Source organism: Gastrolobium bilobum, unplaced genomic scaffold, assembly GCF_033153095.1.
Source record: "Gastrolobium bilobum isolate Gb01-03AN ecotype WA unplaced genomic scaffold, APGP_CSIRO_Gbil_v1 utg5885, whole genome shotgun sequence".
Taxonomy (NCBI): Eukaryota; Viridiplantae; Streptophyta; class Magnoliopsida; order Fabales; family Fabaceae; genus Gastrolobium; species Gastrolobium bilobum.
Window position 1 is genome coordinate 5,990 of NW_026899717.1, and position 25,448 is coordinate 31,437.

The 25,448-nt window shown below is 37.8% G+C and overlaps 1 protein-coding gene across 5 annotated transcripts; it reads left to right on the forward strand.

Annotated features, from left to right (window-relative positions):
* Positions 1-16,383: 16,383 nt before the first annotated feature.
* LOC133292917 (uncharacterized) lies at positions 16,384-24,693 on the forward strand. Of its 5 annotated transcripts, none has more exons than XM_061491402.1 (8): positions 16,384-17,001; positions 20,023-20,157; positions 20,584-20,939; positions 21,557-22,301; positions 22,540-22,636; positions 22,710-22,764; positions 23,733-23,794; positions 24,410-24,693. In XM_061491402.1, exons 1-7 carry the CDS (start codon positions 16,554-16,556, stop codon positions 23,790-23,792), a joined length of 1,896 nt encoding a protein of 631 aa, XP_061347386.1. In that variant the 5' UTR covers positions 16,384-16,553; the 3' UTR covers positions 23,793-23,794; positions 24,410-24,693. The 5 variants fall into 5 exon arrangements, with proteins under 5 accessions (XP_061347386.1, XP_061347387.1, XP_061347388.1 ...); XM_061491403.1 differs by having other exon boundaries at positions 24,413-24,693; XM_061491404.1 differs by lacking the exon at positions 24,410-24,693 and having other exon boundaries at positions 20,023-20,160; positions 23,733-24,016.
* The last annotated feature ends 755 nt before the right edge of the window (positions 24,694-25,448 follow it).

A 25,448-nucleotide genomic window follows, 5' to 3' on the forward strand; every position in this document is an offset into this window, starting at 1 on the left:
AAGATTCAAAGTAGTCAAAGGTCAAGAAGTGTTTCCTTAAGTCGTTGATCATCATCAAAGGTAAGCCTATGAACCTTCTTGGTTAGGAATGACATGTAAAAGCATGAAAGTGATATCCTAAGTATATGATCCCTAGAAGGCCGAACCATGTATGATAATTATAAGCATGAAGAGATGTTTAAATGATATGAAAGATGATGAAATGATGATGTTAGATTAGCATGTTTAGTAGCCTAGGTTCTAAATCAATTTTGCATGATCATAACCTTAGTTGGCCGAATATATAAGATGATGTTTTGAATGATGCTCTAGGATTTAAATATGATAAATTATCAATAATGTTAGAAGCATGTTTTAGAAGTAATCCCTTAGGTATTTTAGGGCAATAAGGCCGAATGGTATGTAGCTAAAAGAGGTTTTATTTGATTAATGTTGAAAGGATCTAACCATGTTAAGTTAATAATATAATTGAAGGCATGTTTTAAAAATTATATTCCTAGATGTTTATCTATGGTGGCCGAACCTATACATGCCTAGAATGAAATCTTTAATAATTCTATTAAGTGTTATGATGACCTAATAATGTCCTAAAACCTACACAAGTGGGTAAGTAAGCAAAACAACTCCTCTAGGTAATTAAACCTGCAAAGCCGAGACCTATACATGGATAAAACACAAATGTTGAATGTTATATAAGTTACTAAAAGATGATATGATGATGTTAGGGAGTCAAGGGAGCAAACAGGCAAGTAAAGAGATCAAAAGTTGAAAGTATACAAGTAAAGAACGACAAGTACTGTAAGTGTTTACAGTTGTTGAAGTAATCTCTCTATGTATGCCACCATTATGAAACTATGATAAGTTATGGTCTGACTGCAATATGTTTATAGTGCTTTACATTATGTGATTATGATATTTTTGAAACTTAAAACCATGCTATTAAATGTTGGCCTGTGCACTGATACTCTAGTTACAACCTGACGAGGACTCTGGGTATCTCCGTAAGTCCGTAAAAGCCGGCAGGAATATGATGATGATGATGATGGCATGATATTTTTATATGATGATGTTAAATGTTCCATTTTGTATTGTTATTATAAACTGTTGCAGGAGTAAGCGTCATAGTTGGAGAATGCTCCAGCTGTGAACCTTACTGAGATTTTCCCCAAAATCTCACCCCCCTTGACCACCCATTTCAGGAAAAGATGAAAGAAAGTAATAAGAAAGTTATGTGGGAAAGAAAGGGTAAGAGACTGGTACGTAAAGAAGAAGAAACTCCACCTACCTGGGAAGAGAAACTAAAGGATCTAACAGATAGAGGTCTATGGACTGAGGCTATGAAATTATTAATAGAAGCTTTTCCACATTATGATTTCGATGAAGCACTAAGTACACAATGGCTAGAGGAACCACAACCACATTATGACTGGGCTTATGATGCGGCATAAATTATGTTTTTATTTATGATTAGTTAATCTTTTTGGGATTACATTAAATAATGTTTAGTGTTATTTATTTTGTATTGACGTTTTAACGCTTTTAATTTTATATGGAATAAGTATGGTTATGTGTTTCCATTCCGCACTCTGATATTTGCATTCGTAAAGTTTAAATTTAGACTTCCGCGCGTTGAATGCATGATGAAGGTGCACCATATATGTGTTTACATTTGGGGTGTTACAATCTCTGTGAGAGATTAGGTTATCTGTAAACCGGAGAAATCGGGATGACATTTACAGGGACTCGGGAATCTATGCATAGTAAAAGAGATCATGAGATGATCTGCCTTTAGAGTCAGTAAATTGAAGATTCCCTATTTCGAATAAAGCTTACCCTAAACCGCAAGGGTTGATACGTTTCCTTACCCTAGGTTTTATGGGAAGGTAACGAGACGAAAGGAAATACATACGGCAACCAAATATGTGTAATAGGATGATTATGTCATTAACCTAACTAGCTCTGGGGCAACAAAGCATTGCTAGTGCTCTGTGTTGTCATTAGATGGGTTGTGGGCTTATTGGGCCCAAGCCCATTTATGTCAGTGGCTATGTTGGGCCTAATGGGTCACACACTAACACCTTATTGTCATGACAATATAGCATTAAAGGTATTGGGCCTAATAATGGTTGTTAGCCCAAGAAGAAGTTTGGAAGCCCACCAAAAGGAAAAAAGGGCGCATGGTTAGTTAATGGGCTTGGATGGTCCAAGACATTACTAATTAATTTAATTAGTTAAATTAATTATCAAATGTTTAAATTTTGAATTTTGAATTTGAATTTTGAAATTCGAATTTTGAATTTTGAATTTGAATTTTGAAATTTGAAATTTGAATTTTGAAATTTGAAATTTGAAATTTTGAATTTTGAATTTGAATTTTGAATTTAAAATTTGAATTTGAATTTGGAATTTGAATTTGAATTTAAAATTTAAATATTTGAACGTTTGAATTCAAATGTTTGATTTCGAATTTGAATTGGCTATGAAAAGTTGTTTCATAACAAAAGGATAAGATAAGATCTTGTTGGAACAAATCCCAAAATCAAGAGGAGATCTTTGAGAATCTTCTAGTGAGGATATGGGGCGCTGATTTAGGTATCTGATGATGGTCACAGGATCAACCAAATGAGCTCCAGTCAGATTTGGTTTGTTGAGAGAATAAGTGAGACAGTTGGTTCATGTTTGAATGCAACTGTTCAATGTATCTGGACTGTTATGAGGCCAAGTGGGGTGCACCATATGGCTGGCCATATGATGGTTGTTGAGTCAGATTCTTGTTGAGATATTCACTTGATATCATGAGGATGTGAGAGGAGGTTGTTGACAAGATTTGAATTTTGCAACAACTCCACTCATCCCCTAGTGTGCGCTATATATAGGGCCTTATTTGAGTGAAGAAAATCAGATTTTTAATTAACTCATTCTCTCATCTCCTTGTGGGTTCCTTTTGTGGTTTTTCTTAAGAGAGTTTCGAAATAACCTTGCATTTTTCAAAGAAAACCATGCGCTACTTTTGTGTCTATTCTTGCTGAATATTCACTCTTCTAAACACCTTGACCTAGCCTCCTCCTTCACACATTGGGCGCATAGCTTGCCTCCATTGGTGTTTTCGTTGGTGGCCTTGAAGAAAAGTTCTTCCGTCTTGACAAAGGGTGGTGTGGATCAACATTAGAGGGCTTGCATCTTCAAGCCTCATCTTGATCATCCTCCAGTTTTGGAAAGCAAACAAGGTAACATCCATGCCCTAAAGCATGTTTCTTGATATGGTATGTGTTATTCCGCTCGAAAAATTTTGTTTTTCCCTCTCACATGCCTCGACCTTCAAGGTCAGTTTCTTTCAAGCAACACAACTCAGAAGCTACACTCAGCAAGAAGGTGCCTTTCTCCCTCACAATGTATACTCTCAAGTGCACACAAGATGGAAGAGGAAGAATCAAGAGAAAAGGCTAAGACGTGGTTGGTTTCAATGGAAGAAAGCAGTGGAATAGTGTAATGAAGGGTGGCACCTCCAAATAACACTAGCAACTCTACGTGGGAGTGTTTGAATTGCATTGTGTCCTTAAGTATATATAGACAGTTAAGTGTAATCACACAATATTAACAATAATAGCTACGCTTAACATTTTAATCTCAAACTTGGGATTCTGAACCTACTCATTTTTCCAGGTTTATCATATTTTTATTTTATTTTTCGCAGCACCTTTCTGGTACGCGCTTTTACATAGCCAGTATTAGTTCTGGCACCAGTTCTCATTATTTTAACTTGAAACTTGAAATCACAGTCCTATATATTATTCTAGGAATATTCATGCACTTATTATAATTTTTCGGGATACTTCATCGGTACACGTTTATACCGAGGAGCAACTACTTACCAATATTATTTAAGCATTCTCATAATTATTAGGGTCCATTATGGAATTATTTCCTAATTTCACACAATTAATTAATTAATTTCCTTAATTAACAGTGTGAATTCTTACAATCACCCACCTTTTTAGGATTTTGTCCTCAAAATCAGAAACATACATGTCTCGGAAGTAGGGATAAGCTCGTCCTCTCGCTCCCAAGTACACTCCTCAGGAGTTCTTCCAGTCCATTGCACTTTGACCATCGAAATGATCTTGCTCCTCAACTTTTCTCGCCACGATCGAGAATCTTGAGTGGTCCGACGGGAGTTTTCAAGTTCTTCTGAACTTCCACATCATCCGGTTGCACCACGTGTGAAGGATCTGCTACGTACTTCCGAAGCTGAGACACGTGAAACACGTCGTGGATGTTGGCCAAGTTCGGAGACAAGGCAAGCCGGTAGGCAACAGGTCCTACTCTACCAAGGATCTGGTATGGCCCAATGAATCTCGGGCTAAGCTTCCTCACTCCGAGGCCCCGACCAACACCGGTGACAGGTGAGAGTCTCACAAACACGTGCTCACCTTCACTGAACTCCAGTGGACGATGCTTGATATCGTAGTAACTCTTCTGGCAATTTTGCGCCTGCTTCAGCTTCTCTCGGATCATCTCAATTTGCTGGGTGGTATCTTGGACAAAGTCCAAGCCAAACAATTCCTTATCTCCAACCTCAGACCAGCAGGTAGGAGTCTGACACCTCCTACCATACAACGCCTCGTAGGGTGTCATGCCCAGGCTAACATGGAAACTGTTGTTATACGAAAACTCCACCAATGGCAGATACCTATCCCATGCTGAACCCTGCTCCAAAGTGCAAGCCCTCAACATGTCCTCCAAGGTCTGGATGGTCCGCTCAGTCTGTTCGTCAGTCTGAGGGTGATAGGCTGTACTCAATCTCAACTGAGTACCAAAAGCTCCCTGCAGTGCCTCCCAGAACCGAGATGTGAACTTCGGGTCCCTATCACTGATGATACTCTTGGGGACCCCGTGAAGCCTCACAATCTCGCGAACATACAGTTTGGCTAACTGCTCAGTAGTGAAGCTCACCTTCACTGGAAGAAAATGGGCAGACTTCGTCAGTCTGTCCACAATGACCTAGATAGAGTCACAACCAACCTGAGTCTTAGGCAAACCCATCACGAAGTCCACGGAAATGCTCTCCCATTTCCATTCCGGAATCTCAAGAGGTTGAAGCTTACCAGACGGTTTCTGGTGTTCAATCTTCACCTTCTGGAAAATCAGATATTTGGACAAAAACACAGTTATGTCCTTCTTCATTCCAAGACACACCGTCCTGGTTCTTCACAAAGTCTAGGCACTCTCTCTGCACTTGCGCCTCTTGGATCTTTTCTCAAAAGATCATTCTTGACTCTCACAGTCTCCGTCTCGAGAAGTGCACCCCCAAACAAGGAAGTCACCATCAAAACTCAAAACTTCACAAAGGCATCAAAACAACATTCGATTCTTTGGGATCACCAATCACTTCTCAAAAGAGGTGACCTGACCCCAGATACTCTAATCCACACAAAACTTGAGTGAGTTTGGTCCTACTCCATGACTCTAACATCGACTAGACTTACAATTTTAGAAATCATCATTTTCAAAATAAATTCATATTCCTTTCACAGTTCTAAATCATAATCATGTTCATTTCAACCAGTACATGCTAGTTAACATGCTTTTTCACATAGTAACGTACCTTAGTTCACGTACACCTGCAAAATTTTCAATTTCAATAACATAATAAATCAAAACTTTATGCAACGGTATACCTCAATCTCCATGGTATCTGCAAAATAGAGAGTCAATAGGAGGTGAAATAACATTGATACATTACCACAGTTTATCTTACTTATTTCATGCTTTACACTGCCCATGGTGTTAATATTTCAACTACTTATGAAGCATATCAATAATCAACATAAGAACCTAGAGTCATGGAGACCACTCAACCCACAAACTACTTGTACATGCACAAGAATCGCATATACAAGATCACGCGTGGCCTTGCCACAAAGTCCAAGGGTTACACACTTAAGTTTTCCTTGAAGAGAATTTCACATTCTCAAACAAAGCACCATCACAATAATGTAATGGCATAAGGCATCTTACCTTACAACAAAAATGACTGGTGCTCCCCATGGAGACACGCTCGGTTGAAAGAAGTCTTTCGCCGAAAGATCTTCAATGAGCTTCTTCAGCTCCGCCAACTCAGGTGGCGACATCCGATATGGAGCTAATGAAATAGACCCCACACCAGGCAACAGTCAATGGAGAACTCTATCTCCCGCTGTGGCGGAAACTCAGGAATCTCCTCTGAAAATGCCTCGAGGAATTCCCCCACCACAGGAAAGCTAGTGATATCCTCATGTGCCCCACTCACCAAACCTCCCAACAAGACATATCTGAATTCCCTGCACTCAAGGCTCTCCTAGCCAGCAGTAATGATATATAAGGCGAGGAACTGGCGGTGGAGTCACACGGAGACATCACCACTCGCTTGACACAACAGTCAATCATCACACAATTCTTGGACAACCAATCCATGCCCAGAATGATTTTCAGATTAGCCATCAGTAATCCAATCAGATCCACCGAGTAGTCACGGTCATCCCACTGAAACACGACATCTCGATGTACAGTGGTAGAATCACACTTTTCTCCGGTGGCGGTGGTCACCCGCAACGGTGGAGAAAGCACAGACATGGGCAACTCAAGCCTCACAGCAATCGGGGTAGCAACGAAAGAATGCGTAGCCCCGGAGTCAAACAATACATCAACAGAAGATCCACCAATGGAAATAGTACCTCTGACAAGGTTCGGAGCCCGGTCCGACTGCTGCCAATCCAAAGTATACACACGTCCGGTAGCAAGTGGCACTGCAGGTGCCGAAGTAGGTGGAAGGGAAACCATCTGTAATGGAACTGCCTGAACTGTTGCAGCTCTCGCCATCGATGACGGACAATCTCTAGAGTAGTGGCCCTCCTTGCCACACTGGAAACATATCAGCTGCAACGTAGCACAACGTCCTGCATGCTCCTTTCCGCACCCCGAACACCTAAGAGTGGAAGGAGGCCTAGCAGAACCTCCCTGCTGAGAAGAAGTCCTCTTAAACTGGCCAGGCGCCTGCTTAGCCGCAAACTGCTTCCCTTTGCCCTTTCCAGCAAACTTCCTGACTTTCCAAGAAATGGAACTACTCGTTCCCTTGGTCTCAGCAACCTTGGCCCTCTTGGCCTTACTCACTAGGATGTCCTTACACTGCTGTACTAGTGTACCAAAATCTCTCGATGCTGCTCCTGCAATACGCTCAGCAATCTCCTCACTAAGTCCCCTGCGGAACTTAGCAGCCAAAAAGGTCGGAGTAGGCATAGCCATCCGAAAGTGTGCAAACTTCACCAGCTCATTAAACTTTGTCAGGTACTCGTCAACAGACAACGAGCCCTGCACCAACCTGTTGAACTCCCCCTGCTTCCTCTCCTGCGCATCATAAAGGAAGTACCGACCCAGAAAGCAATCCTCGAAGAATGGCCATGTCATAACATGACCCTGCATCTCAAAAGCATGAGAGGTGTTCATCCACCACTCGTGGGCATCGCCCTCCAGCATATAAGTGGCGAACATTAGCTTCTGCGGATCAGTACACTGCATGACCCGGAAGATCTTGTCCAACGCCTGTAGCCATCTCGCCGCAGCTATAGGATCATACGACCCATCAAAAAAAGGTGGCTTATGCTTACAGAAAGCATTAAGCCGACGGTCTAACACATCGCGATCCTCAGCAGGCTCCACATAGGGTTCCATCACCCCAGTAGTATGATCAGTGCCCTCAACATGGCTCTAGATCTCGTCTTGCAGACTAGGTGAAGCTGGAGGCGGTGGTGGCGGTGGAGGTGGTGGCGGAGGGAACCGACCGACAGCAGGACCAGCCCTTATCTCCTCCAACATGACCCTCATCATAGTCATGTTCGCCAGGCGATTCGCCTCCAATACATCCTCAGTGGCTTTCCTATTCGCCTCTCTGACGGCGTCCATCATGGCCTGGTTTGTCATTCTCATGGCCTCCTGGTTGGCTAGTCGAGCCGCCAGTATATCAGCCAATGTAGCCAGGATAAGATCATGTTGATCCCCTCTAGTGTCTCGGTTCCTCCGAGGTGGTACCATAACTCTGCACAAGTTACACAAAGAATAAGTTGATCAGGACCACGCATTATGGTCATATGTGCATCATCATAGCAAAACCCAATAGAGAGAACACACAGACATGACTCAAAACAGAACATCCTAAGTTATTGCAATACATACATGCTTTTTCCTAGAAAGTGCTCTAATACCATAAAATGTAACACCCCGTGTATACCCAGTTTGTTAATATGCCATCGTATTAATCCACACTTAATTAAATTTGCGGAAAATCTTTTTCTTTTCAATTATGACGTCATTAAACTTAGCCAAGTTGATTACTTACTCAATTTCATAAACACATTGCCTGTATGTAATTGCAAATAGACAACTAACTGAAATACCTCAATATATAACTAATTGTGAGTATCTAAAATCACGAAACTACAACACGTAACTCGGACATAATCCTGATACATTAATACAACTCTAATCTAAACTAAGACAAAGTCAATCAATGTGGCATGGACAATCCCCATGCTCACCAAATAAGGCAACAAAGCCAACATATTCTCAACAACAACAACATAATAATAACAAGCTAATAGCATATCGTCAGCAGATATAATCCAGCATCCAAACATGTCATCAAATAAAAAGCAATCTCAGCTAAGCTCTGGCCTCCTGCCGCTGGAGGTCTCAACCCCTGGGTTACCTGAACCTGAATTAAGCTCCCCAAACGTGGGGTGAGATCTCTAAACAGAAATCTCAGTAAGACAAGGGGTCCTCAAGGATCTTCCACCCCAAGCTCACTTACATGTGCAATATAATTTAAAAATAGTCTAACAGTATAAGTTCCCAAACAGTGCAATGCAGCAGATAATCATGTCATGTGTGTTATAACTAATCTACTGGCCAGAGAAATGCAGGAATACGTCTATTACCCATACTAGTGCAAGACGCCACTTGCACCCACCCACAGTGTCACCATCTTGTATGACGCCACATACTCACGCTTACCGTCTAAGTGGAACAACACATACATATTATAAGTAATTGCACATAAAGCTCAACATCATTTTCATTTATTAAAGCATGTAAACACATCATGCATATCAACCATTCCCCCATGGGTATGGTGGAACCACACAATAGCTAAACCGAGGACACGAAAGCTTACCTTGCAAGCTATCCAAGCCAAGAGTCCACACAAGCTCAAGACCCACAAACAACACAATCACAATCTGTTTATACAACAAGTAATTATCAATAATCATTGCTCAAGTTTACATTAGGTGATAAAGGCTTTCCATCTCATTTTGAGTCATTTTATGCTGTTTCTGCAGGAGGTATTCGAATACTCCTCGATGAGTATTCGAATTCTCCTTATCTCCAGAAAGTATCCGAATACTTTCACTTGCGTATTCGAATACCACAAGGTATCCGAATACTTTCCCCCCCAGTATCCGAATACCACAGTATCCGAATACCAAATACCTATGTATTCGAATACTACTCAGTATTCGAATACTTCTTCAAGGTATCTGAATACTTTTCTTCCCAGAAAAGTATCCCAATACTCCAGCAAGGAGTATTCGATTACCAGAGGACAAGTATTCGAATACTACCCGAAAAATATTCGAATACTTATCCCTCAGAATGCAGAAATACGAACTGGCATCTGCATAATCCCATTTTTAAGGGTTCAAACGCAATTGGGAGTCCAATGACTCCCTAAACAGATATTCAACAACATCTTAAGAACTCAGAAACACATTCCTTTACTTAAATGATCCAAGTTTTACTTTTTAATCGATTAAACAAGCTTAAAACATCAAAAACACAAAGTTATGATCATGGTATACCTCTAAGGCTCACAACTCCGAAAATCAGACAACAAAGAGGTCTCCAACTACACACCGAGGTTCTGACTATCAAAAGACACGAATTTGACCACCAAGCTTGGTCCTTTAAGCCAAAAGATCACTTTTTGGCACCACAAAAGACATGAAAAAAGCCTCCACCAAGGTAGTTCACAAACTCAGCCCCAAGCAACACAACTCAGAAGCTACACTCAGCAAGAAGGTGCCTTTCTCCCTCACAATGTATACTCTCAAGTGCACACAAGATGGAAGAGGAAGAATCAAGAGAAAAGGCTAAGACTTGGTTGGTTTCAAGGGAAGAAAGCAGTGGAATAGTGTAATGAAGGGTGGCACCTCCAAATAGCACTAGCAACTCTACGTGGGAGTGTTTGAATTCTGACCTAGGGCATTGTGTCCTTAAGTATATATAGACAGTTAAGTGTAATCACACAATATTAACAATAATAGCTACGCTTAACATTTTAGTCTCAAACTTGGGATTCTGAACCTACTCATTTTTCCAGGATTTATCATATTTTTATTTTATTTTTCGCAGCACCTTTCTGGTACGCGCTTTTACATAGCCAGTATCAGTTCTGGCACCAGTTCTCATTATTTTAACTTGAAACTTGAAATCACAGTCCTATATATTATTCTAGGAATATTCATGCACTTATTATAATTTTTCGGGATACTTCATCGGTACACGTTTATACCGAGGAGCAGAACCGGTATCTGCACTTTTCGTCAGAAAAGCGACTTTCAGTATTATTAACTACTTACCAATATTATTTAAGCCTTCTCATAATTATTAGGGTCCATTATGGAATTATTTCCTAATTTCACACAATTAATTAATTAATTTCCTTAATTAACGGTGTGGGTTCTTACACTCTCAGACTTAGACTTTTCCTTATTAAATCATTTTATTGAAGAAACACTCTTTAAAATATCGAAGGAGGCAATTTGCGAAAAGATTTTGTAAAACTCAATTCACCCCCCTCTTGAGTATTGAAGCCACTTGTCCAACAAGTGGTATCAGAGCTTGAACTCTTATGTAAAGAGCTTAACCGCTTCAAGAGAAGGGATGACTTCTTTGAACCATGATATGCCCCTTGAGGGAATTTCTAGTACTAGACCTCCATTTTTCAATGGCGTCGATTATTCTTATTGGAAGAGTCGGATGAAAATATTTCTTCAATCTAATGATTTAAGAGTATGGAACATTGAAAAAGGGTATACACCACCTACTATACAAGATGAAAAAAATGAAGATGTTCCTAAAGAAATAGATGATTACACTGAAGATGAAGTTAAGAAAGGAAATTGGAATGCTAAAGCTCAAAACTTGATTACAAATGCCTTAGGTCGTGATGAATACTTTCGTGTTTCAAATTGTAAGAATGCTAAGGAAATGTGGGATATTCTTCAAATAACCCATGAAGGAACTAATGATGTTAAAATTACAAAATTAAATGTACTCACTAGAGAATTTGAAATGTTTGAGATTCATGAAAATGAAAGCATTCAAAGTATACAAAAGAGATTCACACACCTTGTCACTAATCTATATGCTTTAGATAAATCTTTTACTAACCTTGAGCTAATTGCTAAGGTGATGAGAAGTGTGCACAATAGGGAATGACAGCTCAAGTTGACGGCTATTACGGAATCAAAAGATTTGAAAACCATGGATCTTGCAACCTTGTTTGGCAAACTTCAAGAGTATGAAATGGAGTTAAGTAAAATAACCTTGAAAGAACAAGCCATCAAGAAAAGTAAGGGAATTGCCTTAAAAGCCTCAACACCAAGCAAAGAGAAGAATGATGAAAAAGAAAATGGAGATTCTGAAAGTGATCTTGCTGAAGATGAGATGAGTCTCTTCGTGAAGAAGTATGGAAAAAATTCTAAGAAGAATTTTTCAAAGAGACCCGCATTTCCTCCTAGAAGAAGATCTAAAGATGAAGGATCCTCACAACTCACTATTACTTGCTATGAATGTTGAAAAACCGGTCACTACAAATCGGATTGTCCAAATATTCAAAAGAAAGACAAATATGAAAAGAAAGGGGTAAGATTAGTGAAAATCCTGAAATTAGGGTCAAAATACATAAGAAGGGTAAAATGGTAATTTGCCAAACACGTAACCCTAAGAAAGGAAAATTGAGTAGAAGGTCTCAAATGGAAAAACTAAAACTACAAATGGATTCAGAACGAAAAATTGAGTGGTTAGGCAAACTTTTGAAAATTTGATGAATAATGATTTCACCGGTGTAAAATACTGCGGTATAATTGTACCGATAAGTGCGAAAATATGATCAGTATTTCTAAAAAGTAAAAATATGATGTGAATGAAAAAAATATGTAGACTATGAATTTGTGGGTTGAAATGGATGGTTTAAGAAAGTTAAGTGACATGTGGGACCCACTTAAGTGATTAAATAGTCAAAAGTGTCACAAAAATCTGAAGTTTCTCTCTCCTCCTCTCTTCTCCCCCGTCGAGCTTCTTGTCTATGGAAGGGGCTTTGAGCTTTTTGATTTCCATCTTTTTCTCTACACACTTTTGGGAGAAACTGCCAACTACAAAGTTGCTCCCCTTGATCTTGTGAGTGACTTTCATGTAGAGTGCATCTTGTGGGGAGCATTGTGTGAGGAGAAAACCCCCATTTTCAGCCACGAAAATTTGGGAATTTTGGTGTTTTTTTTGGTTTGATCCATTGGTTGAAAACCTATTCTAGGATCATTTGAAGACCATTGGTGGTAAGTTTCTACACTCTCTTTCAGTTTTCATTTAAATCATAAAAAGGATGAGGGTTTGGTTATGTGTTGATGAGTTATGATAGTTAGGGGCACTAAATGGCATGTCTCCTTTCAAATTTAATGCTTAGAATGATAAATAATGATGATTGAAGTAATAAAATTATTGGTGAAATGGATTAGTAACTTAGGCAAATTTTGATGTGGGAATGCATGACTTTATGAAATTGGCATGTTATAGGATTGTATAATTAAGTTGTGGAGTATTGGTATGAGTTAATTATAGGATTGTACGATGCGTGGAAGTGTTGAAATAGATTGGAAATCTTTTAGTGCACAAGCATGAAGAATTCGACCTATAAGGAAATTTGGGGAAAATGATGTGAAGAAATGTTGTGCAATTAATGGTTGATGCTTGGTGCATGAATGGTGGAATGGTGAGTTAGTTCAATGACTAAAATGAGTGAGATAGCTGAAATAAATTATAGATAGCCCTTAAGCCTAAGTGGATAGGTTGAGTATTATTGTTGTGAAATTCGTTTGCTTGCTATGTGAATTATTGATTGATCATATTGTATATGATCTTGTAGGTTTCCTTCCACGGATTCCATAGTGGAGGATTGAATTTGGAGCTTAAGTTGGAGAGCTTCATTGAGGAGCAAGGAAGCGGAGCTTGTGAAGGAGTAAATTGAGGTAAACTCTTGGTACTAGAGTTTATCCCCTTGTGTGTTCCGTCGTATCCAGTGGAGGGTAGTGGTTGGATTGTGTGCTCCTTGACATTGTATGAAAATGTATGTTCATGCATTATTGACATGATTGTGTGACATGCTTATAGCATGTTGTGTGACATATCTGTGATTTCTAGCCAGTAGATGTGTGTGGTTTGGACTTCCGCTAGTGACATTCCTTTGGGGAATTTTGGTCGGGTTTTGTCGTAGGGCCGTCTCTGGGAGCGGTACCAAGATGATCCAAACGTGGGACTTCCGCTGGATAGGTCTCTTTGGAGTTCTAGTTGGGTTTTTCCATGGAGTCGTCTCAACCATGGGAGAGGCACCAGGAAGCTTCCCGGGAGATATATGATGGGGTCCTTGAACGAAATCCTTGTGTATGTTCTTGGATGTGAGCCCAGTGTTATGTGATATTTGTATGTTATGCATTTTATATGATGATCATTGTATGCACATTGAGTGAGCCATTGGATAGAGTGATCCTCCAGTACCCTTGGTTTTACAGAGATATATTTGTATATCTCACCCCGCGTTTGGGACATCATTTCAGGTTATAGTGAGCATGGAGGATCTTCGCGCAAGAGGCCTGCATAGTGGAGGATTTGACCATGGTGTGCATATGGAGAGTATAGCATTTTGGAGAGTTATAGTTGATGCACATAGCATTGTATCTGGTGTTTTGGACTTAGGTTATGAACATATTGCATGTTGATATTGCCATGCTTTTGGGTGTTCATGACTATATTCTAAGTCTTTTATAATTGATGTATATTTCATGCCACTTGTTGATATTGGTATTTTGGTGAGCATGAGACTTGTCCATGGCCACATATTGTGTTTTGAGGCATTTGGGACTTAATGTTGTAAATTGGCCATATGATGTTTAAATGCCAAAGAAATGGTAGGTCTTGTAATTGATATATTGTATAAGGTTTATGCATGATGGAAGGGTCTATGGCCTACATTATTAATTGTACAAGTTATATTTTGAGTATTAAAGTGTTAGGAGTGAGATACTTGATCTATTTTGAAATGAAAAAGCTGTCTAATGTGATTTTTGCAGTAGGGAAATCGATTACCTTCAGTGTGGTAATCGATTACCTGAAACAGGGGACCCAGATTTCAGCCACTGTGAAGGTTGGTAATCGATTACTTTGGGATGGTAATCGATTTCCTAGTTCAGTAATTGATTACCTTGAGAATGGTAATTGATTACCTAAAACAGGGGAGCCAAAATTCAGCTATTGACTTCTACAGTAACTTCTGGTAATCGATTACTTCAAGGATGATAATCGATTACCACATTGTAAAATTTTAAAAGATGTTATTTTATAATCCTGAGTTGATGGTATGGCTCAGAGGGGTTATAAAGAATAAGTAGTATACTTTCGCGAGTTTTGCAGTTATAATTACGGTGTTGTTTTAATTGATTACGGAAATGGTTAATGGTTAACAACAAGGATTTAATAAGGAAAAAAGTTTACCCGTAATTTAATTAACCCAATTACTGTGATTGTAACTGCGCTTAATACCATATGCAATGTTAACACTACCCGTACGTAACAGGCTGTTACAACCTGACCTGTTCGAGTTAGCCAATGGGCCAATCATGCAACAGACCTAATGAGAACCAATTTTACACGGCCAGTTTTGGTCAAAATCGATGACTTGATCGATTTTTTCTTAACTCAGTCAAGTTATGCATATTTAAAAAAGAAAAGAAAAAGCAAAATAACGTCATTTTTTAAGTAAGGACCAACTTTGAAATATTTAAGTTGTAATGCACCATTTTCAATTTACAAATACACATGAGAATTACACAAAAAATAAACATTTAAAGTTAAGAAAAATAAAATTGAAATGAAAATAGAAATCCTATATTGAAATTTGGAAGTATAGAAGACAAGGGGGAAAACTAATTTGAAATTTGAAAAGTGATGTTAATTTACGATTGATAATTCTTTTTTCTGTAATTAGGAAAGGCTTAACCTCCAAAAAATGAAATATACAAATACAAGAGTTATATAATTATGAAAATCAAATAAATCCTCTTCTAAGAAACTAATCATTTGAAGAGGAGGTTCGTTAAAGACCATTGTTATGGACTCATAAATGAGGCCCACTAAGTGACAAGCCCAATAAGAGACAATTCAAGATGCTAATCAAATATCACTATGAAAAGATATCCATCAAAGATATCAATCCTAATACGACAACATGACATATGGGCTAAGGCCGTCATTAGAGGCACTAAAGGCCCATAATCCACTACTCACAGGTAAACTCTATAAGTAGGAGTATCTCTTACTGTTATGCTGTCACTATGCGTACACACACCCCTTTGGCAAAACCATTATAGTTCTTCTGTTCACAATGATCTGCTTGACTCAAGGGTATTTGGAGAGGACATTAGATCTAAGAGTAACATACTAGTTCGTTGGGCTAGACATCTTTGTCTCTGAGACAGAACAACCATAATATCATCTTTCATGCCAAGCCCTTATTTTGCAAACCAATCTTTACATTTGTTGCCTGACATAATTTAGGTAATTCTAGATATATTGCTAGATACCATAGAAGTTAACATAAAGAAATTTTGAGTAAAAAATATAAATTTATGAGTTTTATAAGAGTTATATTGTAGGAAAAATGATTGTGTTTTGTGTCATATTACTGAGATTCGTTTTCCGTGCCTTTATTTTTTTATTTGCTTCAAAAAATATGAACCCTACAAAATATTATTTGTGTAGAAAACTTTACAGTGACGTTAAAAGGACAAAACGAAAATCCTATATTTATATACATTTATTTGTGTTGAATTGTGACCCAGTGAAACGGTGACCTACCGATTGAGTATCTGACCGAATCAATGAGCAGTTCAAGTGTAATAACATTGGTTAAAACGCTAATGACCTGATTGTTTTGCTTAACACACAATAAATTCCAAAATTGAAGTGATAAATAATATGAAGGAAAAAATAAAAAATAAAGGTTGAAAAATGAACCTGTTACGCGGGTAGTGTGTAGTTACGGCTACTTGTTGCTTCTCTTCTCCGTGACTGCTGCAAATCCTATCGACAGACACGATCCGAATCGGGAATATGATTGAATTGTAACCCTAACTCCTCTTCACAGCTAAAATTACTCTCCGTTATCATAGTCATCCACGCGCCTTGTTCATATGGACTCGCGACGCGCCTCGCGGGCCCTCATCGACCCTAAAGTCAGGCGCGTCGGTTTCTTCTCTGCGCGTGAAGAATCCGACCCACCCGAACCCGAATCTGTCTCCCCGGTTATGATACCGCCGCCACGTAATCTTTCCGAGCGAACGGCCGCCGTGCCAGTCCCCGAGTCCGGGGTTCGGCGCCAGGGGTCTGGTGACCAGGTGCCAATTGGAAGCTACAATCCCTCCGAGTCACTGCTCGGAACCTCGCCGGCGGCATCGCCTTCTTCGAGCCGTGTTGGGATCGGCGGAGAGTTTTCTGAGGAATCTTCCGGCTGGTTCCATCGCAGCGACTTGAGTTTTTCCGGAGGAGGGTTTGATTTGCAGGCCGTGAAGCTTCCGGAGAATTCGGTGGAGAACAACTTCACTGTGGGGGTGAATATGAAAAATCTTGCTGGAGCAACTGGTATATTGTGGTTATGAATATTGGCTTGTTGATTATGTTGCATGAATTGGCTTTTTGGTCCTTTCTATTTAGGTGACTAGACTGATTAAACAGAATGTGGATTAGTTTCTATTGATTTCAAATTAGGATATGTGTTTATTATTATTATTATTTTTGTTTCAACCACTCCGTTTTAGAAAGCCACTTTGTGTTCTAGTCATTACTTAGAAATGATGTTGGGTTAAAGTTTAATGGAATGTGTTGGAATTGTCAGTTCACAGTCTCTGAATTGGGTTTTGTTGAATAAGCCCTCTGCTTATTCTTTACCCTAAGCCAAGCTATGAAAGCTAATTGATTTCATTGTTAATTAGTTTGGAGATCATGTTGTAAGCTTGGAACGAACTATAACAGAACGATAAACACACTTGCGCTTTTATGGAAACTTGAGTTGCCCAGAGGCTTTATTGATCAGTGTGGAGTTTGGAAGTCCGGAGAAGAGAAGAGAAGCCCTACACTTTCATGTGATTTTTGTTTGGAGGGGAGAGGCTGATGTAAACTTCTAATAGGCCCCCGTCTTCGTGGGTATTGTTAGAATAGAAGCATGCACTTTTTTTTTCTTCTACTCATCATTTTATGGTAGCATGGAGCGCTCCAGTCCTTGTTCATGCAGGATGCACAAGAATGAACAATACGTAAGCTTAAAGATAAAATCATCTTAGAGTTTTGCTTCAATTTTTATTTTGGGGATGATTATAATGTTATATAACCTTTCTACATCACTATCATTTAGATTTACTAAAATATTCTACAGCCTTTCTACATCACTATTACTTAGATTTACTAACTTTAGTTAGGGCAAAAGGGCAAACCTCAGTGCACAAGGCTCTCTGACTTTACGTTTTTGCAATGCACAAGTATTCTAGTTTCTTTTTTGCAACCAGGCGTAGGTTTTGAATTTACGTTTTTAATATCTTTTAGTGTTTCATAATAAGTTAGGAAGCCCAAATCCATGGATGAAGACTTTATACTTATGGTTGTGGCATAAGTCCTGGGAGTTCTTGTTAAACCACCGTAAAGCTTTCTTTGAAACTTGAATGTTTAGTTTTGTGCGATTTTGGCAAATTGCTATATGCCTAGTCCTGTGATGCAACCAAAGCTTAGGTGTGAAGCCTAGGTTTATTTTCTAGTTCGTCTTCTCTTTCTTCTTTGTTTTCTTCTCAGATTATTTTTTTCAATTCTTGATTTTCTATGCCCGCACAGATCTAATCCCTTTGGAAGATAACATTAAATATTCACCCAATGAAAACCCTTCTTGATTATTTCTTTTGGTTTACCCTAGAACCCATCAAACCCCAAACATTAAATCCAGAGGTGTTAGGTAATGAGAGTTTTCCTTGGCATTTTACTGTTCAATGTATGGTACAATAAAGCATTGCTGGTCTTAAACTCTTATGGCTATTTTGATGAAAAATTTCCTTTGAGCTTGAGAGGCACCTGTTAATTACTTATAATGCTTGAAGCATTTCTATTATCTCCATTTCTTCATCTTGGCTTGAATTCTTTGATTTTCAACCCCTCAATCTCCATCTCTTTATATGATAGATCCAAGATACTTGAACTGTGCAACTTGCGATATGGTATGATCTCCAAGTCAAAGCTAATGTGCTTCTTGCTAACTACTTCTACTTAATCGTAAATCATGTGATTCCAATGCTTCTCTCAACTACACTAGTTTACCATTATTGATTTATTCCCTCTTTCAACTTTTTCATTTCAACTATATCGTCTACAAAATAAACTGTCCCCTGGCTATGCTCAGGCCCTCACTAAGACTACATGGTAAATGCTCAGGACTATTCACACTCACAGACACACAAAAACCCATTGGTCTCAAAATGTGGCCTTGTGCTAAACTACTATTTAATTTTGAAGAATGTAGCAGCAGTAATCGAACTCCTTACCACTTACTCGTAGAGACTTTGGCACCATCTCAAAAACCAACTCCGAGAAAAGTTTATGCTATCAGGTGGAGGGTTAGAATTAGTTTATTTTTCTAATATGTTCTATAAGATTGAGTGCTTGGGGTTCGGATGTGTGTATTGAGTTATATAAATCTTGTCTCTTAGGATTAGTTTGTTGCTGTTGAAATTATTGGATTTAGGTATAGAGGGAGGTAATGGAATACTTAGAATAACAAAATTATGTTGATATTGTTCTGAAGGATGTGATATGATGTGTTGTAAAAGACAAAGCACTAAGCTCTATTTTACTAATAGAAGACTCCTAATCTTAAATGAGGAAAAAAATCATGAAATATAAAGAAATATGGAAACTATTCTTAAGAGATCATCTTAACTATTCTAGGATATAATCATGATATTATGAGATATCTTGTAGATATTCTTAGAGTTGCGAAATGATAGAATCTAGATGTGATTGTCACTTTGCTAAGATCTTTTTTGAAATTTGCTTAATAGAAAGTTCATGCATTTGCCGGAATTTGGGATCAGTAATTTGACTCTTCCTTTTAGGTGTAATTAAGTTTTCTTCTACAGGATAAAGTAACAGAAAAACCTATAGAATTGTTAAATTAAAGAAAAAAATGGAGCAAGTTGGTGATCTTATGCTTTAGTTTGGGATGTCTATGTATATAGGTTTCCTTGGAAGGTAATTTGGGCCAGGGCCTAATCTACCTATCACCATGTACAAAAATCTCTGGTTGCATTTAGTTTTATAAAATTATTGTTAAAAGTGCTCAATATGTTGGCAGTATAATCGTATCACTGATTTGTTAAGTGTATTGCTGTAGTGATATTGATTTTTTTTAAGTCTATATATCTATTAGTTTATGTTTTACATCCTGCTACTTGAAGGGGTGCTTAGTACTTGGGGTTTTAATTTTTTTCTTTGACCCAAGTGGTTTAAGATTTTTGCTTCCCACTCCTATATAAGCTGTTTTGCTTCTGATCTATTGCTGATTCTACATAGAATTATTTGCATGTCTTATACTTTCTCATATTAATGCGAGCACAAATCCTGCAGAAAAGAGGGAAGAGGCTGTCAAAGAAGTACGCCCTGATCTGCCATCAATTTCAAAGCCACTGAAAGAAAAAACTACAAAGGCCGAGAGAAGAGCCTTGCAGGAGGCACAAAGAGCTGCCAAATCTGCTTCTAAAGGTTGTAGCCACTGAAATTCTTTCTCTCAGTTGAATTTTTCTGATGATAAGATAAAACTTATCGGGCTGGTTCAAGTTTTTAAGTTTTGATTCTAGTTTTTTTCTCCCACTCTAAATATAGATAACTGTCTGTTACATCATACTGTTTGTGTTTCCTTAACTGGATTTTAGATGAAATGTATGAATTTTTAAATCAATGTTGGTTTGTTCTTGACCATCACAACTTTTGTACATGGCAGGGTAAATGGACCTTGCATAATTTCTGTAAGTTTTATGAATTGCTAGTTAAGATAAACTAATTCTCTAGCTCTAACAACTTTAACTGCCCGAACATAACTATTCTAACTTACTAACTATTCTAATTACCTACTCCCTCTGGCCCTATCATAGTCTGTGCTTATGGTTTTGATTGTTATTCTGTATCCAGCTGATGGAAGTACAGCAGTTGCTGAATATGGCAGAGTAGCTCCTGGTAAAAGTATGAAGCATTCTTCACAAAAGAAAAATGGTCCTCCTGTTACACCATCAGTGGCTACTGAAAAGAAATCAGGAGATCATCCTTTGGAGAAAGAGAGGAAAAAAGATGCCCCTCCTCCACGAATGCAATTTGATGACAAAAGCAGAGTGGAAAAGGCTAAAAGGCGTGCAGTAGTCAATCAAACTGAAGCTACAAACAGAGTTGAATTATTTCGACATTTGCCTCAATATGAACATGGGAATCAACTTCCTAAACTTGAATCAAAGCTTTTTAAACTTGATTCAGTGCATCCTGCTGTGTTCAAGGTACTCTTTTGGAATTTTCTTAGGTTGGTTCAAAACAATGTAGTTGTCATCTATTTGTGGGAAGGTCAGTTAAATATGTGATCTGAAGATGAATATCAACATTAAAATTAAATTCTTTTCATGTACTCGAGTCCATAATTTGTGCTTACATTACATGTAATATAACTGCTAAGGAAGGACCATCATAAATTAATTATTATTATCAAATCTCCAATTTATTTGATACTAGTATAGTTGTTATTATAATAAGTATGTTTTCAGTGCTTAAAAATATTATTTTAAAGACCTTGATAAAAATATCAATTATGTTAACTTCAACTTTTTGCCCGTGTTTGCATCTATACTATATGTTCATCAGTGCAAATCTGCACATAGTGCTATAAATAACATTAGTTTGACTGTTCATACTTTGTTCTTTTGAACTAGAACCTGTATCACTAATATTCCTTCTTCCCATGCAAAAGGGGGGAAAATGCTATGCCCTATGACATGACATCCACAGACTCTTTATGTTAATTTATTTGTTCCTTTTTTCTTTGCTAGTTTACATTCTTAAGCCACTTGTTTTGTGTATGACTCCATGATTTTCAAAACTCATTGGCTTGTATAATTTTCAGGTTGGATTGCATTATTTGACAGGAACTATATCAGGGAGTAATGCTCGTTGTATTGAAATGCTAAGAGCATTTCAAGAAGCCATTAGAGACTACTCCACACCGACTGAAAAAGCCCTTGTTAGGGATTTAACTGCAAAAATCAGTAGTTATGTTTCATTTTTTACTGAATGCAGACCTCTTTCTATTAGCATGGGAAATGCAATTAATTTTGTAAAGAGTCGTATAGCCAAGTTGCCTTTCAATCATACTGAATCTGAGGCAAAAACAGCTCTTTGTTCTGATATTGATAGATTCATTAATGAGAAAATAATTCTTGCTGATAAGGTGATTGTTGGACATGCTGCTCCAAAGGTTAGAGATGGAGATGTTCTTCTTACATATGGATCGTCATCTGCTGTTGAGATGATTCTTTTATATGCCCATTATCTTGGGAAACAGTTCCGTGTTGTGGTGGTGGACTCTCGACCAAAGCTTGAAAGTCAGGCCTTACTTCGCAGGCTTGTTGCCAAGGGCCTGAGTTGTACATATACTCATATAAATGCTGTTTCTTATGTCATGCATGAGGTTACACGAGTTTTTCTGGGAGCTTCTGGCGTTCTGTCTAATGGAACTGTATATTCAAGGGTTGGGACTGCCTGTGTTGCAATGGTGGCTCATTCATTCCGTGTTCCTGTATTGATCTGTTGTGAAGCTTATAAGTTTCATGAAAGGGTGCAACTTGATTCCATATGTTCCAATGAACTAGGTAAGTTTCAGCATCAGCTTTTTCGTGTTGAATTTTCACTTTAGCATATGCTTGATATGCATTAAGAAGAGGGATTGGGATGGAAATTTATTTGTGCTGCTATTAATTATTATTATGAAAATAATGGGGCATCTTCCTCCCACCTCCTATTGCCTTCCTGCTCTGCCAAGCAAGCCTACATGCATAATTTTGAAATGCAGTTGGCAACTGAACTTGACAGACTTAAAATTGCTTGCAGGTGACCCAGATGCTGTTGCCATTGTTCCTGGAAGAAAGGATGTCAATTATCTGCACAATTGGACTAGTGAAAACAATTTGCAGCTTTTGAATTTGATGTAAGCTTTAGATATTCCATTTGTGTGAAAAGCCCCTCAAAAATGGATAGACTGATTCTTATTTGATGGACAGGTATGATGTCACTCCTTCAGATTATGTCTCGGCAATTGTTACGGATCATGGAATGGTAAGTTGATTAATGAATACTTTACAGGTTTAATGGTAATGCTGTGTCACCACTTGATACTAGGGGTGTTAATGGGCCGAGCCGAGCCGAGTTTTGATCTTAACGAGCCAAGCCTGTATTTAACCGTGTCCGACTGGCCTTAGCCTGTTACCTGTTACGAATATAATATTGGCCTGTGGCCTGGTTTATTTACAAAAAATAAAAGCCTGTGTGAAGCCTATCTTAGCCTGTTAGCATGTTAAAGAATAAAAATAAGAGAACAAAATTCCACAAAAAATCCCCTGAAAGGCCTCTGGCTCGTTTACCACCCCTACTTGATACTAACTTTATGTTGTTGTTGAATTTTTAGAATTTTTAACCTCTCCGTTATTATTTTACTTTAGAAATTTTTATTTCACTTTTTTTAATGATTGAACTTTGAAATGATATCATTTTCCCGTACATAACCTGTCCCTTCGCCCTTAACTCTTAGGGGACGTTTGGTTGAGGAAATTTTTTTGTAATAGTAGGGAAATATAATAGATAGAGAAATGATTGGAAAAATAGATAAAGTGAGATAGGTAGAAAAATGTAAAAAAAAGTTGTTTGTTGGGGAAAAACTTTACTGGAAAAATTAGGTAACTTTATGAAATCAACAGTGCATTAAAAGCCAGATAACCGGTTTTCCGAAAAATCACACCTTCAAATTGGGTTTCTAAACAGCGCGGATATCTATGTTTCTGATAAATCCATACAAATTGGATAGATGGGTTTTTGGTGAAAATACGTTAAAACAAACATGATGTTTCTAAAAGCCATACTTGAGAAACATAGATATCCGCTGAAAAGCTCCCAACCAAACACCGCCTTAAATCCAATTATTTTCTTATTGAGTAGCGCTATCATTGTGAATATTTTTGCACTTTCTTTTTAATTCTTATTTTAGCATAATTTCCAGTTTTGTTATCTTCTATCTGGTCTTGTTGCAGATCCCTCCTACAAGTGTGCCCGTAATTGTACGAGAGTATGGACGAGAGCACTTGATATAGAGGTACAGAGAAGACACAAGGCTTTTACAGCCAACAACCGATTTTGATAAATGAAATTTTTATACATACTTGAAGTTTAGTTCGAAAGTGAAATTTTGTGAGCTTTTCTTCTTCCAACGATTATTGAGATGTGTACTCCCTCAAGTTCCAAAAAAATTTGTATACATGTCCTCTGTAAGTTGAGAAAACTTTTGGTATAACTGTTGTAGGTAAATCTTTACTAAAAGGGGAAAGGTTTTGGAACTTAAAAGGGAATTATAAAGAAAAGTATGGGTTAAAATGGGGGAAAAAAAATTCCTTTTTAGTAAAAAGGGAGTACCAAGATAAGTTCAGGGACCGTGCCAGAAAGTTGCAAGCAACTTGTTATAACAAAATCGATTTTTTACCAGATTATTTTTCGTGCAACATTCCTGTCCTGTAGTTTGTAAAAACTACATCTGATAGTGTAGACTTTCAGTGTCAGTCAAAATTATAATCATCTGAATGGACATATTTATAAACAAGATTTATTTAGCGCCAACACGTATACATATTGATTTTTAAATTTTAAGTATCCGAAGATATATTCTTGTGTTCATTATAAACATATACTTACGAGCTTTTTTTTATTTATATAGCAGATTGATCTGAAAATCAAGAGAAACGGTGAATGCAATTTGGACCAAAAACACGAGAACAAATAATACGTACACTTTGGACAAGGAAAAGAGCAAATAATACTCATGCTTGGCTTAACGAACACGTAGATAGCACTTAGCAGCATACGAATATTAACGAATTGTGATGTGAGTTGTGACATCAATTAAAAGTCAATTATTTCTTGTAAAATTCTTTTATGTTCTGCTAATTGCTTGTAAAATTCAGTTGCCAGATAAGAAGCTTTTTTACCATTTAGGTGGATGGAAAAAGGTAGTATGCCTAAAATCGTGGAGAACATTATGAAAAAGGAATTCGAATGTAATTTTTTTTCCTAATTATTTATCTTTAAAAGAAAGAAAGGATGCTAGAAGCCACAAAGTATATAATTTATATAATTAGTTCGCTCCGAGCAATGTGATACCCATACAAGGGATGACTCGCCAACCAAAATATGTAATTTCTTATGTAGAAATTGAATAATTGAATACCTCCAAGAAATTGATATTGCTTGTTGCTGACATTCATCTCAGCTTGTATACACTAACATAATAATTAGTCAATTTAGCAAAATGAGAACCAAACACATACACACATGCTAGATCTCCGAGAAATAAACATAAAGAAAGGAAAAAAAAAACTTGGCTCCAAAGGATCCAATCCTCAATCGTTTCCATATTTTTGGTACTCACATTTTATACTCATGTTTATGTGTTGATCAATTATTGTTCTTTTATAAAATTTTCTTTCCGGGGATTTTGCGATAAAAAATCCCGATGCACTACGCCACCTCATCCAACATGTTTTGATTCTATGATTTCCTTCCTCATCAATCTCTCTCTTTCTTGGAATATAGATCTCAAGTATCTAAAAGCATTCTTTTTGGGTACCTCCTCTTAGAGGTGTAAATAAGTCAGACAACTTATCAGGGACTTATAGTTTGCCAAACTTAACCCAACCAATTTTAAAAATAATACAGGCTTGGACTCATTAAAATGCCTCTTTAAAAATCAGGTCTCA